The sequence below is a fragment of the Pleurodeles waltl genome, chromosome 5 (assembly GCF_031143425.1).
Source record: "Pleurodeles waltl isolate 20211129_DDA chromosome 5, aPleWal1.hap1.20221129, whole genome shotgun sequence".
Lineage (NCBI taxonomy): Eukaryota > Metazoa > Chordata > Amphibia > Caudata > Salamandridae > Pleurodeles > Pleurodeles waltl.
The window spans coordinates 1,325,312,247-1,325,329,670 of NC_090444.1; the positions used below are offsets into that span (position 1 = coordinate 1,325,312,247).

Sequence of the window (17,424 nt, forward strand, 5' to 3'; positions counted from 1 at the left end):
ATACTCTCCCATTTTCTCATGTCTAAACAATGACCCATTCATGGCTATGTCCTTGAGTTGTTACACCAGATAAACTGTTAGGTGCAGTTGGGTCTTCCCAGGATTCTTCCATCCTGGCATCTTCTCCCTCCTCCGATGGGAACCTGATTGTTAGTTACCTAATACATAACTCATGTTTAGTCACTAGCTAGTGAAAATGCATCTAGAAAAATACAGCTTCTGCAGTGGGAAGAAAATAAAATGATATGCAAAGCAAACAGATGCAGCATGTGCAGGTCTTTCAGCCTTTTGTGTGTAAAATCAGCATTCAAAATGACATTCATTATTAGAAGTTAAGTTATACATACATGTAAATTTAGGTGCCTCTTATAATGGCTAAATACTGTCACCGACTACATATCATATGATTAATATGCACACATTATTTAATGTTTTAAATCAACTTTTATAATGAATATGTTTAATTATGCGGTTGAAAATAAGGCTTTCCCAATTGCTGCTACTAGAAGGCTGTTGCGTTTCAGATGCAGGGCTTGTCTGTCTCTGATTACTCTGTCTCTGCTCTAGATACCAGTTTAAAAGTGAACCATACTAGTTACAGGGCTCTTTCTACAAAATAAGCTGAAGTTCTCACATCTTCAAATATCTCTACAGTTTGCCTATGTATCTTATAAAAATATCAAAGTTTCAAGCACGTCCAAGCTTCTCTATGCTAGCTGCCAAGGCCTGAAATCCTTTGCTCATTCGTGTATGGAAAACACAGTAACTATCATATTAGGTACAATATTCCTTTATAATCGACTAGCTTCACCGTTCCAAATTATACAGTTTGCACTGGCCGAATTCATCCTTCATTGGCCACTTTAGTTTGTCTTCGACTTTTTGCTAATATTCCACTCAAAGGCAAATGCCACGCTCACTAACCCCACCCCTTGGCCCTGTCGCCAAATCACACCCCTTTACTGTTAGGAGAATGTACATTCAACTTCAGAAATTGATGATTGGCATGTATGTGTCTCTGTACTATATAATTTAGTTTTAAATAGATGAGAACTTAATATTTAAATATTTTTTTTATTTTGTAGATGGACACGCTCCTGAGCATTGGTCGGTTTATAGAAGATACCTTGAATTCTACGTTCTCGAGTCCAAACTAACAGAATTTCATGGTGAGCTCTCCCAAGACCTATTTGTATAAAAACATATACAATTATTTGGCAATTTCAAGGCTTTGAAAACCGATGAAGTTTTCTTCAAGCATTATGCTACTAATTTAAGACTATATTGTTTTTTGTGTCTGTTTTTTTTTCATTATATACCATGCTCTTACTTTCTGCTTGTGGTCTACCATCAGGAACATTCCCTGACGCTCAGCTACCATCAAAGAGGATTATTGGACCAAAGAATTATGAATTCCTAAAATCTAAACGGGAAGAATTTCAAGAGTACCTCCAGGTGAGTTCTAAGATACTCGTAAAGTAACACAGATGCACGAAGTGTAGTTTTTTGTTCTGCATGGCTGCTCTTGTCAGCCTTGTACACAATGTGGACCACCCACCGTCACTACCTTGCAAGAAAAAAAAAACATCCCAGTTGAATAGCAGAAGATGGGGATCTGTCTCCAGTCTTCTAAAACAGCCTCTCCTCTGTGTAACCACCTCTTTTTGTAACTCCATTACAAAGGGCCAGGATACTCTGCAAACCTCCTTTATTTCGGGTAGAAGCCTTTCTCCCCCAGTTACTTCTCATCGTAGTTCTAATCTCCATAAGCTCCCTTTTACACGTGGTTGATAATGGACTGCCAGACATCCTTTCCAGTCATGCATTGGTGTGCATGGTACTTTGCGTTGGGTCAGCAATGTGCCTACTTGCTGAAATAATGTTTGGTCTGCCATATCTGTTAAGCATTCTAGCTCTGATATTGGTGTTTTCACAAAAGGTAATGCATATCACACGTCGGTGATCCGCTATGGAATATTTTTTTTTTTTTAAATAAATTTGTTTGAAACAGCTGCTAGGTTCTTTCTCTGTGTACACACACAAATACACACTCTTTCTCTCTCTCTCTCTCTCTCTCTCTATATATATATATATATATATATATATATATGTTCGATGGCATGTGTAGCTGCAGATACACATGCTGTGCACTGTTCCTGCCATCTAGTGTTGGGCTCGGAGTGTTACAAGTTGTTTTTCTTAGAAGAAGTCTTTTCGAGTCACAGGACCGAGTGACTCCTCCCTTTCGGCTCCATTGCGCATGGGCATCGACTCCATCTTAGATTGTTTTCTTTCCGCCATCGGGTTCGGACGTGTTCCCCTTCGCTCCGTATTTCGAATCGGGAAACTTAGAAAAGAATCTAAAAATCGTCGGTATTGTTTACGTTCGGTACCGGTTTCGTTTTATTGTATCGGCACCGACATCAAAACCGCTTCAGCGGCCCTTCGGGGCTTCCGCTCTTCACCAAGGCCCGGTCGGCCCGACCACACCCGTCGTTCAACACTAATGGACCGGGCCCCCTTCCGTTTCTATCCTAAGTGTCACACAAAGTATCCTTATACAGACCAGCAACGGGTCTGTAACCTGTGTTTGTCACCCGAACACAGAGAGGATACTTGTGAAGCTTGCCAAGCGTTTCGATCCAAGAAGACCTTAAGGGATCGACGCGCAAGACGACTACAAATGGCGTAGAAGCCGAAACAACAACTTGACGTCGAGGAAGAAGAGATGAGAATTTCCATCCAAGAATTGGACTCAGATGAATCCGACGGTGATCGACCTTCGACGGCGCAGCAAACAGTGAGTACACCTGCCCCGTCCCACACCCAGGGTCACACCAAAAAACCCAATGCCACGGGGACGCCACTGCCAGAAGGCCATGGCTCAACCCACAGAAAAGAAGGTGACCAAGTAACATCGGCACCGAAAAAGGCCAAAGATTTGCCGAAGACTTCCGACTTTGGTCGAGAATCCGGCACCGAAAAAAGTCAGCATCGAATAATCGAGTTGGGCAAGCCGCGAAAGAGCTTATCGGAACCGAAAAAGACAATTTAGATGGGAATTTTGGTACCGAAAAAAACGGCTTTGGAGCCGAAACGCTCTTCCTACACTGAAGAGCAAGGGCTTTCTCTGCAGCTCAAAGAGAGATACAGATTTGAGCAGGAACTGGATTTAGAAGACCATGACCAAACACAGCAAAGGTTACAAATTCAGAAGGACACGGGGAAGATACAAACCATCCCTCCACTCAAGTCAAAAAGAAAACTGGCTTTTCAAGAGACAGAGATGCAACCGAAAGCCAAAGTGGTTAGAGAAAAGTCACCACCACCACAGCTCTCACCACAAACATCCCCACTGCAATCACCACAATTGTCACCAGTGGGTACACCGATTGAGCATTCACCCACACACACTGGGATGACTCAAGATGATGCGGATTCCTGGGATCTATACGACCCACCTATATCGGACAACAGCCCAGATACTTATCCAACCAAGCCTCCACCACTAGAGGACAGTACAGCATGCACCCAGGTACTAGCCAGAGCAGCTACGTTCCATAACATAACAATGCACTCAGAACCGGTGGAGGATGACTTCCTGTTCAACACTCTGGCATCCACGCATGCTTCCTACCAAAGTTTGCCAATGTTACGGAGCATGCTTAAACACGCACAACAGGTCTTCCAAGAACCTGTAAAAGGGAGAGCCATCACGCCAAGGGTCGAAAAGAAATATAAATCGCCCCTGTTAGACCCAGTGTTTATTACTCAGCAGCTCCCTCCGGACTCAGTGGTTGTGGTCGACGCGGCGGGGAAAAGAGTGGCATCGCAAGCAGCCAATCAGTGGCGAATTGCAAACTCACAAGCCCTACTTGCCCGCTATGACAGGGCGCACTGGGACGAAATGCAAGACGTCATCCAGCATTTGCCCAAAGAACACCAAAAACGTGCCCAACAAGTGGTCGAAGAAGGACAGGCCATATCAAATAACCAAATCCGGTCTGCCCTAGACTCTGCTGATACAGAAGCACGGACTGTCAACACAGCAGTGACTATTCGAAGGCATGCATGGCTGCGAAGTTCTGGATTCAAGCTAGAAATACAACAGGCGGTATTGAATATGCTGTTTAATCAACAGCAGTTATTTGGGCCGGAAGTGGATACCGCGATCGAGAAAATGAAAAAAAGATACGGACACGGTCAAAGCCATGGGCGCGCTCTACTCCTCACAATACAGGGGAACATTTAGGAAACCACAGTTTAGGGGGTGGTTTAGACAACAGCCATCAGAACCATCCACCTCCCAAACAAAACCCACCTACCAATCTCAGTACCAGGGAGGGGGGTTTCATGGTTCCTACTGAGGACAATTCCCAAGAGGAAGAAGGAAATTCCAGCCCTCCAAACCAAGCCCTAGCATACAGTGACTTCAATGCCACACTTCCCCAACACTTATCACCGGTGGGGGGAGGCTAACCAAATACAACCACAATTGGACACACATTACCACAGACACGTGGGTCCTATCAATTATCCAACAGGGTTATTGCATAGAGTTCACAACATTCCCTCCAGGTGTTCCACCAAAACCGCACAGATTGTCTCCACAACACTTAGACCTATTACAAATAGAGGTCCAAGCACTGCTACAAAAACAAGCCATAGAGCTAGTACCCTATCACCAAAAAAGGACAGGAGTTTACTCCCTGTATTTCCTTATCCCAAAAAAAGACAAAACGTTACGGCATATCTTAGATCTCAGAACACTGCATCTCTTCATCAAATCAGATCTTTTCTACATGGTAACACTTCAGGACGCAGTTCCCTTACTAAAACAAGGGGAATACATGACAACACTGGATCTCAAGGATGCGTATTTTCACATACCCATCCATCCATCTCACAGGAAATACCTCAGGTTTGTAATACAAGGCAAACATTACCAATTCAAACTGTTGCCGTTCGGAATAACAACAGCCTCCAGGGTATTTACAAAATGCCTAGCTATAGTAGCAGCTCATATAAGAAGACATCACATGCACGTATTCCCATATCTGGACGATTGGCTAATAAAAGCAAACACTCAACAACAATGTCACGTTCACACGCAATACGTAATAGATACTCTACACAAACTAGGGTTTTCTATCAATTACCAAAAATCTCGTTTACAGCCATCCCAAATACAACAATATTTGGGAGCAACACTCAACACACAAAGAGCAACTGCCACTCCAAGTCCACAAAGGGTACAGTCATTTCAAAATATAAAATCAAAAATTCAACCAAACCAACAATACACTGTCAGGTTTGTGATGAAACTATTATGTCATCATGCATAGCTATTGTCCCAAACGCAAAGCTACACATGCGCCCTTACAACAGTGCCTAGCAAAACAATGGTCGCAGGCACAAGGTCAACTCCAAGATCTAGTGTTGATAGACCGCCAAACACACTCTTCGCTTCAATGGTGGAACCAGGTAAATTTAAACAAAGGGCGGCCTTTCCAAGACCTATTGCCTCAAGTCATTCTCACAACAGACGCATCCATGATTGGGTGGGGAGCACACCTCAACAATCACAGCATACAAGGTCAGTGGGACAATCAGCAAAAACAAATGCACATAAATCACTTAGAACTGTTAGCAGTCTTTCTAGCAATAAAGGCCTTTCAGCCCCTTCTAGCCCACAAACACATTCTTGTCAAAACAGACAATATGACAACAATGTATTATCTAAACAAACAGTGGGGTACACACTCGTCACAGCTGTGTCTCTTAGCACAAACAAATTGGCATTGGGCAATTTACAACAACATTCTCCTAATAGCACAATACATACCAGGCATTCACAATCAGTTAGCCGACAATCTCAGTCGAGATCACCAACAAACTCACGAGTGGGAAATACATCCCCAGATCCTACAATATCACTTCCACCACTGGGGACACCAAACATAGATCTGTTTGCCACAAAAGAAAACGCAAAATGCCAAAACTTTACGTCTAGATGCCCACACCCTCAGTCCAGGGGCAATGCTCTATGGATCAGCTGGTCAGGGATATTTGCTTACGCTTTTCCCCCTCTCCCGCTCATTCCTTATCTGGTCAACAAACTGAGTCAAAACAAACTCAAACTAATACTTATAGCACCAACCTGGGCATGCCAACCCTGGTACACAACACTGTTGGACCTATCTGTGGTACCCCACATCAAACTACCAAACAAACCAGATCTGTTAACTCAACACAACCAACAGATCAGACACCCGAATCCAGCATCGCTCAACCTAGCAATCTGGCTCCTGAAGTCTTAGAATTTGGATACCTAAACCTGTCCAGAGAGTGTATGGAAGTCATTAAACAAGCAAGAAAACCCACAACTAGACATTCTTACGCTAACAAATGGAAAAGGTTTGTCTGCTATTGCCAGGCTAATCAAATTATGCCATTAAACGCCTCCACACAAAACACTGGAAGTTATTTACTACACTTACAAAAGTCCAATTTGGCCTTCTCTTCCATTAAAATACATCTCACTGCAATATCTGCTTATTTGCAGATTAAACATTCAAAATCAATTTTTAGAATCCCAGTTATTAAAGCCTTTATGGAAGGACTAAAAAGAATCATACCCCAAGGTCACCACCAGTACCTTTGTGGAATCTTAATATTGTATTAACACAACTCATGGGCCCACCATTTGAACCCATGCATTCTTGTCAAATACAATTTTTGACTTGGAAAGTAGCTTTTCTAATAGATATCACTTCACTTCGAAGAGTTAGCGAAATACAGGCGTTTACTATTCAAGAACCATTTATACAAATACATAAACATAAAGTGGTTCTCAGGGCAAATCCACAATTCTTACCAAAGTCATATCACTGTTTCATCTAAACCAAACGGTAGAACTCCCAGTCTTTTTTCCGCAGCCAGACTCAGTAGCAGAACGGGCATTGCATACATTAGACATAAAAAGAGCACTAATGTATTACATTGACAGAACAAAACAATTTCGAAAAACAAAACAATTGTTTGTAGCTTTCCAAAAACCACATGCAGGTAACCCTATATCCAAACAAGGCATCGCCAGATGGATAGTTAAATGCATTCAGACTTGCTACCTTAAAGCTAAAAGAGAATTACCCATTGCTCCAAGGGCACACTCCACTAGAAAGAAAGGCGCCACAATGGCTTTTCTTGGTAATATACCAATGACAACAATTTGTAAAGCGGTCACCTGGTCTACGCCCCATACATTTACTAAGCATTACTGTGTAGATGTGTTGGCAACACAACAAGCCACAGTAGGACAGGCTGTACTAAGAACAATATTTCAGACAACTTCAACTCCTACAGGCTAACCACCGCTTTTGGGGAGATCACTGCTTTATAGTCTATGCACAGCATGTGTATCTGCAGCTACACATGCCATCGAATGGAAAATGTCACTTACCCAGTGTACATCTGTTCGTGGCATGTTGCACTGCAGATTCACATGCGCCCTCCCACCTCCCCGGGAGCCTGTAGCCGTTTTAGTTGCATTAAAATTGTAAATATGTAAATAATTTTGACTTTACTACACGCTATGTACATACAGATTTACTACATTGCATGGGCACCTCTACTATCCTTACTTTAACAACTCCTACTTCACCCTCTGCGGGGAAAACAATCAAAGATGGAGTCAACGCCCATGCGCAATGGAGCCGAAAGGGAGGAGTCACTCGGTTCCGTGACTCGAAAAGACTTCTTCGAAGAAAAACAACTTGTAACACTCCGAGCCCAACACTAGATGGCAGGAACAGTGCACAGCATGTGAATCTGCAGCGCAACATGCCACGAACAGATGTACACTGGGTAAGTGACATTTTATATATATATATATATATATATATATACATATATATATATATATATATAAAATCTGATATGGACGCTTGATTGGAAACAAAAATACTCAATGAGGAAAGTTGAAGTCGGACTTCATATAATTAATTTGTTTATTTGGAGTAACTATAAATGTGTCACTTCAGTTTGTATGCGTGTTTTAACCGGCAATTTTATGTTTTCCATTCAGAATCTTGTTCAGCACCCAGAGCTGAGTAACAGTCAGCTTTTGGCAGACTTCCTGTCCCCCAACAGTTTGGAGACACAGTTTCTAGATAAAATGTTACCAGACGTTAACCTTGGTAAGTGTTATTCCTAATCATGCACTCTTAGATTTTGGACAGTGAGGTGCTGTGTAATAATCACTCTCAGACTTGCAGTAAGCGGCCTGCTGAAGCTTTATCATTACCCTTTTTTCTTTCAAACCCTTTCGACAAGAACTGCCTGTGGTGTACTGTGTACTCTGTGAACAGGGTATGTTGGGTTGCAATTAGGCATCAGGACTTGCATGTATTATTCTGATATGCTAACTGGGGCTGGCTCAAGAACAGATGAGATCACAAATGACATCACACACCAGTGATCTTTGATGACATAACTGAAAGCACAGGACACATCTGCACTCCAGATTGGGCTTGACTCAGCCTTTTTCCATACTCAGTGGGCTCTGGAAGCAGATTGGCTTGCATAGATACTTAGTTGTGTGCTAAAGATTGTTGAGTTCGGAGCCCACTTTCGCAGCAGCCAGCCAGCCCTAGTGTATTTACTGGCAAGGCTCTAGGCTCAACTTTGGGATGGTCTTATTCTGCCTTGATCAATCGATCTGGGTTCTGGATTTGAGCTTAGCACGTTCTTTCACTCAGCCTCCCTAGTCCCAGCATTCCACTGGAAATGTCTTTGCAGCACATCTAGTGATTTTGAGATGGATGGCCTAACGTTGGGCTAGGTCTTGCCAATAGCATCCTGTTAGAAATGGGGTCTTTGGTTGGCAGGCAGGTTACCCCCTGTCCAAGCAAAGACCCTCACTCTAGTCTAGATAAAGGAGAATCACCCTCAATTAACCCCCGGTCACCCCCTTGGTAGCTTGGCACGAGCAGGCAGGCGTAACTTCAGAAGCAAGGTGTAAAGTATTTGTACCAACACACACAGTAACTCAGTGAAAATACTACAAAATGACACAACACAGGTTTAGCAAAATATGGAATCTTTATCTAAACAAAACAAGACCAAAACGACAAAAAGCCAGCATACACAAGTCTAGTTATGAATTTTAAAAGAATAAGAGTCTTAAATCCTTTAGAAAAAAGTACCTGGGTAGCGTGAAAATAAAGTGGCACGGGTGAATGTGCGCTGGAAAAGGCCAGCGATGCGGCAGTTTCTAACTCGCAAGCGAGAGCTTGCGTCTTTCCTCCCCCGGACGGGTGAGGGTGCATCGCTTCTTCTCTCCGGTAGGAGAGTGATGCATTGATCTGGACGGGCAACTTGGGTCCGGGCAGGCTTTGCGTTGATTTTCCACACCCAGTGATGTTGCGTTGAAATCGTGTTTCACGGTGTCAAGAATTGGGGGCTTACATCGTTAACAGCAGCCGCTGCGGGTATTGCGCGGCGTTTCTCCAGCCACGTTGGGTCGATCTCCCAGCCCCGGTGCAAGTGGAGCATCAATTTTAGCCATGAGGCCAGCGGCATGTCGTTTTTCAGCCGCAAAGCGGGTGGTGCGTCAAAAGTTTCCCTGCACGGTGGTCTTCACGTGGATTTCTGTCCTTTTCCACCAACTGCACCTTTCAAGGGCCCAGAGATAGGTTATGGCACCACTTGGCAGGCAAGACTCTCAGCATAAAGCCAAAATGCTGACAGAGAGAAGTCTTTGCTGTCCCTTAGACTTCAACAACAGGAGGCAAGCTCAGTTTCAAGCCCTTGGAGATTCTTCGCCAGTGGGAAGTCCCACAAAAGTCAGTATTTGTCCTTTCTAAGGCAGAAGCAGCTACTGCAGGCCAACCCAGCAAAGCACAGTCACAGGCAAAGGGACAGTCCCCCTCCTCCAGCTTCTCCAGCTCTTCTCCTTGGCAGAGGTTCCTCTTGGTTCCAGAAGTAATTTGATTTTCAGGGGTTTTGGGTGCTCTTTTTATACCCCTTTCTGCCTTTGAAGTAGGCCTACTTCTTAGAGAAGTGTCTGTTGTTTTCAAGATCCTGCCTTGCCCAGGTCAGGCCCCAGACACACACCAAGAGATTGGAGACTGCATTGTGTGAGGGCAGGCACAGCCCTTTCAGGTCTAAGTGACCACTCCTCCCCATCAGGATTTCCAGGCTACACCCCAGCTCCCTTTGTATCACTGTCTAGAGGAGAGGTGCAAACAGCTCAACTGTCAAACTGACCCAGTCAGTGAATCCACAAACAAGCAGAGCCACAGAATGGTTCAAGCAAGAAAGTGCCTACTTTCTAAAAGTGGCATTTTCAAACACACAATCTAAAAAACAACTTCACTAAAAGATGTATTTTTAAATTGTGAGTTAAGAGACCCCAAACTCCACATGTCTATCTGCTCCCAAAGGGAATCTGAGCTTTAATCATATTTAAAGGCAGCCCCCATGGTAACCTATGAGAGAGATAGGCCTTGTAACAGTGAAAACCGAATTTGGCAGTATTTCACTGTCAGGACATGTACAACACATAAGTACATGCCCCACCTTTACCACACGCTGCACCCTACCCATGGGGCTACCTAGGACCTACCATGGGGGTGCCTTACATGTTTAAAAAGGGAAGGCTTAGGCCTGGCAAGTGGGTACCCTTGCCAAGTCGAATTGGCAACTTAACACTGCACTCACAGACACAGCAGTGGCAAGTCTGAGACATGTTAACAGGGCTACCAAGGTAGGTGGCACAACCAGTGCTGCAGGCCCACTAGTATCTTTTGATTTACAGGCCCTGGGCACCTCTAGTGCACTTTACTAGGGACTCACTAGTAATTCAGATATGTCAATCATGGATAAGCCAATCAACAATACAGTTTACACATTTGCATATGCACTATAGCACTGGTTAGCAGTGGTAAAGTGCCCAGAGTCCTAAAGCTAACAAAAACAGGTCAGAAAAAATAGGAGGAGGGCAGCAAAAAGACTGGAGATGATCCTGCAAAAGGATAGAAGTCCAACAGATCCCTTCTCAAAACACTGCAAGGCATAGCTTTGATCATGCCCAGTGAGCTCTGGAGGAAGGCTACATATGAATTATTTTGTTCTTTGGCCGTAAACAGTACATTCTGGGTGAAGCATCTGGCTTTTTCCATACCCTGCACTGTGTGCCAGAACCTCTACAACAGGTTATTGATGATGTAATTTATGATCTCATCTGGACATGTTCAAAGTAATGAGTAGTCTGTTGTGGGTTATGTTTTTTTTTTTGCATTCCAAATTTTAGTTTTTTTTAAACGTTTTATTGTAAAAAGGAACTGCCAGGCCAGGTCCTCCCTGAACTGGAAACAAGCATCCTGGGACTGGTTTTAGGGTATCACCCTTCATCAGCCAAGCTGGGGGTGAGTGTTTGAAAAGTTTCAACACTCCTTCCATCGTTTAATTTTGTTTTGTGATGTTGCTTTGTGCGCCCTAAGTGGCTAAGGTATGCCCAGACAGGGGGACCTGGCCTGGCAGTTCGGGCTGGACTGTTCCCATGGGGAACAGGGTCAAGACTGATTCGCATATGGCTGGGCATAAACTGGGGTGACGTGGTGAGGAAAATAATGATGGATTAAACCCAGAATCCGTAACTGTGGGTGAGTGGTTGAAAAGTTTCAACACTCCGTCCATCACTTTGTTTTGTGAGGTTGTCGTGTGATATATGCAAATAGCACTTATTATGGCCCAAACTAGGACTCCAAAATGTATTAAAGAGACTGGAAAGTTATAGTGCAGAAAATAACTGGAAATGTAACAGATTATGATAGTATCTTTGGTAAGAGTAAAAGAGATGTAGGAATCAATTCAATAGAGTTTACAAATACATACAATAATGTTGTAGTCACTGTGTTTAAATTGCGAGTCACATTCAGCTGGGCCGAAATAGAAACTGTACCATCTTTGTGTACTTAAAAACTATAAAAGCAACTAGATAGGGCCTTATTAAATTAAATTCTCTGATTAGGGTTTGTAGACACAATTAATTCCCATGCTTCTTTATACAGAAATAGTGCCACAGGTGGACAACAGAAAATTTGATATGCTAATGTGTGTATCCTTATAAACAATACTTGGACTTCACAATTCGACTTTTCATGCTCCCATCAGATAAGAACTAGAGCTTAATTAGATCTCCTTACTAGCTAGCAGAGTGTCAATACTTATATCTGATAGAGACTTCCAGTTGCAGATTCCTTACCTTTGAAGTTCCCTTAGGAGTCGGTCTGGATCCAGAGATTTTTTTCGAGCAGTACCCCTGGGCGCTATCAGTTACCTTCATGTCCGTCGTCTGCATTGTGCGTGCCGGACATGATGTTGCAAGTCCTATATAGGTGATTCTTCGGCCTGCTGACGTCAGTTCTTTTCTTTCCGTGCCAGCCAGCGCTGATCCGAAGAAGAGCTACCCCTCAGTCACTTTCTGACTGGTCTTTTTCGACTTTGTGACTACGCTCGTGGTACGTCAAGGATGTCTTCACGTAAGACTGGGTTCAAGCCCTGCAGAACCTGTCATAAGGCAATGTCTGTGATGTTTCAGCACCTTGTGTGCTTGTGGTGTCTGGAGCGCGATCACGCCCCAAAGTCGTGCTCGGAGTGCCTGGACATGAATTTGAAAGCTTTTTGGGGCGCAGTCACTAAACCTCCTTTTGGCCCGGCGATCGGCTCCACATAGCTCGTAATATTGGTAAAGAGAAAGGTCCCAAGAACGGTTGCGGAGCCCCACCTTCATCTTCGGCCCACTCCAAGTCCTCCGCACTGTCAGGTAAGTCGAGGCACAGGAAGAAGTTGGAGACGAACAAGCGATCTTCAACTTCACCCTGTCCATCGGCTGACGAGATAAGGAAAAGGGAGTGTCATCGCTCTAGGCCTGGATCCTTGCAGCCTGCATCGGCTGCACGCCGTCCTGAGTTTTCGGGAGCCAGCGTGACCTCTGCCCAACTTAGAGAGTTTTGAGGCCATGCACCTCATCTTTGGGTAGTCCCATTCCGCTGGTGTGCCTTTGTGCCCTGCGGAGTCGGCAGGGGCCCCCTTTGGGTTCCACACCATCAGCTTTGGCTTCAGGGGTCACCCATGGATCCATTCCCAGATCCAAACTGGTGTCGGTCATACCAATGCTGGTTCCGACGTTGACACTCCTGATGCCTCCCGTGCCCCCGGGTGGTGTAGACCCCATCTTTATTGCTTTGCCCCCTATGTCGGATACTGGCCCTTATTCTTGTAGGGTGGGAGTATGGTGAGGGATGGGAGGGGTCACTGGACCCTTTAGACTACCAGCTGCAAAAACCCTATGGACTGGCAGATTGACCTGGGTGAAGCCAGTGGTCCTGATACTTCCTCTGACACTGGCATGATTTCTTCCCCTACTGTCGCTACAGAGGAGGCAGCCTCCTATTCAGTGGTGGGTGGTGCAAAAAGCAGCTGAAAAGAGGACTAACCTCCTGACAGAGGTGCTTCAGCCCGGGGCTTCATCCTCTGAACCCCTTTTGCTTTTTAATGAAGCCCTTACAGATGTCCTGATGGGTACCTGGTCCAAACCCAGCTCAGGGGCTCCTGTGAACAGGACAATCACCTGCTGCATAGACCTGCTCCACGTGACCCAGCGTTCCTGACGCAGCACTCCACCCCATAGAGCTTGGTTATTCAAGCCTCTACGTCCCTGGGCGCATTCCCTTCAACGCCACAGGATAGGGAATCCAAGAGGTTGGACCAACTTGGGAAGAAGATGTTTTCTTCCTCCAGCCTGGCATTGCGGTCCATGAACACTGCATGCCTTTTGGGACGTTATAACCATACTCTATTGGACATGGTTGCGCAATTGCTGCCACAGGTCCCGGAGGAGGCCCAGGCCATTCTCTCCTAAGCTGTTGCTGAGGGGAGAGACACAGTGAAGTTCACAATCAGATGTGGGCTAGACACAACCGACTCACTGGGCAGAGCGGTTGCATTGACGGTGGCCTTGAGGTTGAGGACGTCTGGCTTTTCAGGGGATGCCCAATCTACCCTGATGGACATGCCCTTTGATATCACCCGTCTCTTTGGAGATAAAGCAAACTTGGCACTCGAGCTTCCCCATATCCCCTTCAGTCTGCTTTTCACCCCTTTCGTGGCTATGGAAGAGATGCCTCACCACATCAGTTTCCCTCCAGCCACCGTGCTGCGCATGCTGCCCAGTCTCTGCGTAGCCGGTGACATTGGATCCACCGTCTTCATGGATCAGGGAGTCAGTGGTCCAGCCAGTCCACAGTCCCATTCACCCCCTCCCCACCTGCAGCTGCCTGCAAACGTTCCTAGTCTGACAATTCCTCTCCAGGGACCAGTCAGAGGCAGAATTCGCCATCACCTGCTCTGCTTGCAGACTAACACGTCAGACAGGTGGGTTTCGCAATAGTCCGAAGGGGCTACTCCCTCTCCTTCAAGACTACCCATCCATCCATGCCACCATCCTACGATCGGATGACAGAGGATCATGTGGCACTTCTCCGCAAAGAGGTTGTAGCTCTCTTGGCCAAGGGAGCCATAGAGAGGGTCCCTGTACCAGAATTAGGTTGTGGTCATTATTACTTTCTGGTACCCAAACGGAAACGGGCCTCTGCCCTATCCTACACCTTTTGTCCCTCAATCTCTTCCTCAAAAAAGAGAAGTTCAAAATGCTCACTCTGGCTCAGGTCTTATCTACCCTGGACCCAGGGGACTTTGACGGTAGCATTGGACTTGCAGGATGCTTATTTTCATATTCCCGACCTGCCTGCCCACAGACGTTACTTGCGGTTCAAAATCAATCACAAGCACTTTCAGTTCACCGTGCTCCCCTTTGACCTTACCAGTGCCCCTAAGGTATTCACCAAGGTGATGGCTGTGGTAGCAGCTCATCTGCGCAGGTCAGGGGTTTCAGTCTTCCCCTACCTCGACGACTGGCTATTATAGGTGGCCTTGCCCCAGGCTGTTGTCTCCCACCTTCAGGCTACGGCAAACCTCCTGCATTTGCTGGGGCTCACTATCAAAATGCCGAAGTTGCACCTGGCTATCACCCAGATGCTCCCTTTCATCACAACTGTTCTTGACACAGTGCAGTTTTGGGATTATCCACCCAAGTGGTAAATCCAGGATATTCAGGCTGTGATACCTTTGTTTTAGCCTTTGTCCTGGATCTTGGTGCAAATGACTCTCAGGCTGCGGGGCCGCATGGCCTCCTGCATCCTGTTGGTGAATCATGCCAGATGGCAAATGTGGGCTCTACAGTGGGACCGGAAGTTCCAGTGAGCAGAGCATCAGGGGAATCTCTTCGACATGATCCAGATCTTGGAGGAAACTGTGCAAGATCTGCAGTGGTAGCTAACGACCCACAATTGGGTCTGAGGTAGATCCCTCTTCCTACCCTAACCAGATCTGACAGTAGTGACAGATGCATCACTACTGGGATAGGACGGCCACCTATGACCGGTAAAGATCAGAGGCATCTGGTCTCTGGCGGATCCTGGACTCCACATAAACCTATTGGAGCTCCGGGCAATCAGACTTGCATTGACAGTATTTATTCCCCCTCTCAAAGGGAAAGTAGTGCAGGTGTTGGAGGAAGCTGCCCCAAGGTATGGTGGACACCTGGGTCCAGGCAAGCCCCAATTAGTGTTAGTGTCTAGATAGCAAGGCTCTCTAGGGTGGCTGTGGTGAACAGCCAAGAAGTATCTAGGAGGCATGTGAAGCACTTGCAGTACTACAGTAGTCACTCAGTAGCTTATCACACCTGATAGGAACCACACAAAGTTGCAAACATAAAGGTACTTCATTATAGGCATAACAAACTAGGCTATCATTGGAGGTATGTACACACAAAATATACACAGGTAAGTAAGTACCCAGGAAAAGCATGAATTATCAAGGGCCCTGTAAGTGCGCTGTAAAAAGCTGGCTCTGTATATTCTATCTCAAAATGAGAGATACTGTGCACAGAGTCCTGGGGTTCCCCAAGAGGTTTGACAGAGGCAATGATAAATAATACTAATGCTACATTTGTGGTAGCGTGGTCGCGCCGTTATTAGAGGGTAGTGTTAAACATTTGTTTTACACACTCAACAATACATGAGAACACACACTCAATGACTTAACTCCAGGCCAATAGGTTTTTATATAGAAAAATATTATTTTCTTACTTTATTTTAGAACCACAAGAGTCAAATTTCAGGTAAGTACATTAACTGTAAGGTACTTTGCATAGGTATAGTTAGAACTTTGAACCAAAACAGTGACGTACACAGTTTTGCATAAAATGGCGATAAGCTTTTTTAAAAGTGGACACAGTGCAAAATTCAACAGTTCCTGGGAGAGGTAAGTACGGTTAGGTTAATGGGGTAAGTAAAGCACTTACAATTTCAGTGTCTGGGGCATAGGTAGCCCACCTTTGGGGGTTCAAGTCAACCCCAAACACCCAACACCAGCAACACAGGGCTGGTCAGGTCCAGAGGTCAAAGAGGAGCCCAAATAACATGGGCACGTATGGAGACCGGGGGTGCTCTGGTTCCGGTCTGCTGGCAGGTCATTATCTGCGTCCATGGGGAGCAGACCAGGGGGTTTTAGTAGAGCACTGGGGGGTCCCAAGTAGGCACACAAAAGACACCTTCAGCAGCACAGGGGCGGCTGGGTGCAGTGGGCAAATAGGGCGCCAAGTTTGCAATAGATTTCAATGGAGGGACCCGGGGGTCACTCAGACGTTGCAGGCAGGGCACATTCCTATTCCTGTTCGGCTAAATTCTCCAAAGCAAGATGGAGGATTTCTAAGGAGGGGGCAACTTCAGCTCTGGTCACCTTAGGGGTGGACCGTGCTGAGGTGGTGACTCCTCCTTGTTTTTCTCATCTCCCTGGACTTGCCGCCAAAAGTGGGGGCTGTGTCTGGGGCGGGCATCTCCACTAGCTGGAGTGCCCTGGGATGCTGTAACAACAGGCTTGAGCCTTTGAGGCTCACTGCCAGGGGTTGCAGTTCCTGCAGGGGGAGGTGTGAAGTACCTCCACCCAGGACAGGCTTTGTTCCTTGTCACAGAGTGCACAAAGGCACTCACCCCATGTGTCCAGAAACTTGTCTGGAAGTGGCAGGCTGGCAGATACGTGTCAGCCTAGCACTAGCAGTTGGGCTGGTATGCAGGGGGCATCTCTAAGATGCCCTCTGTGTGCATTTCTCAATAAATCCCACACTGCCATCAGTGTAGATTTACGGTGCTGAGACGCTTGGATACCAAATCTTCCCAATATTCAGTGTAGCCATTATGGGACTGTGGAGTTCATGTTTGACAAACTCCCAGTCCATATCCTCAGTATGGCTACCCTGCACTTACAGTGTCTAAAAGGTGACTTAGACACTGTAGGGGC

At 45.7% G+C, this 17,424-nt stretch overlaps 1 protein-coding gene across 3 annotated transcripts in view; it reads left to right on the plus strand.

Annotated features, from left to right (window-relative positions):
* SNX14 (sorting nexin 14) overlaps positions 1-17,424 on the plus strand; it is a 627,761-nt gene that overhangs the window by 380,513 nt on the left and 229,824 nt on the right. For all 3 annotated transcript variants that reach the window (XM_069235584.1, XM_069235585.1, XM_069235586.1), the window contains 3 exons: positions 1,086-1,169; positions 1,355-1,455; positions 8,087-8,198. In XM_069235584.1, the coding sequence (XP_069091685.1) occupies positions 1,086-1,169; positions 1,355-1,455; positions 8,087-8,198 (297 nt within the window). The remainder of the gene's footprint in view (positions 1-1,085; positions 1,170-1,354; positions 1,456-8,086; positions 8,199-17,424) is intronic.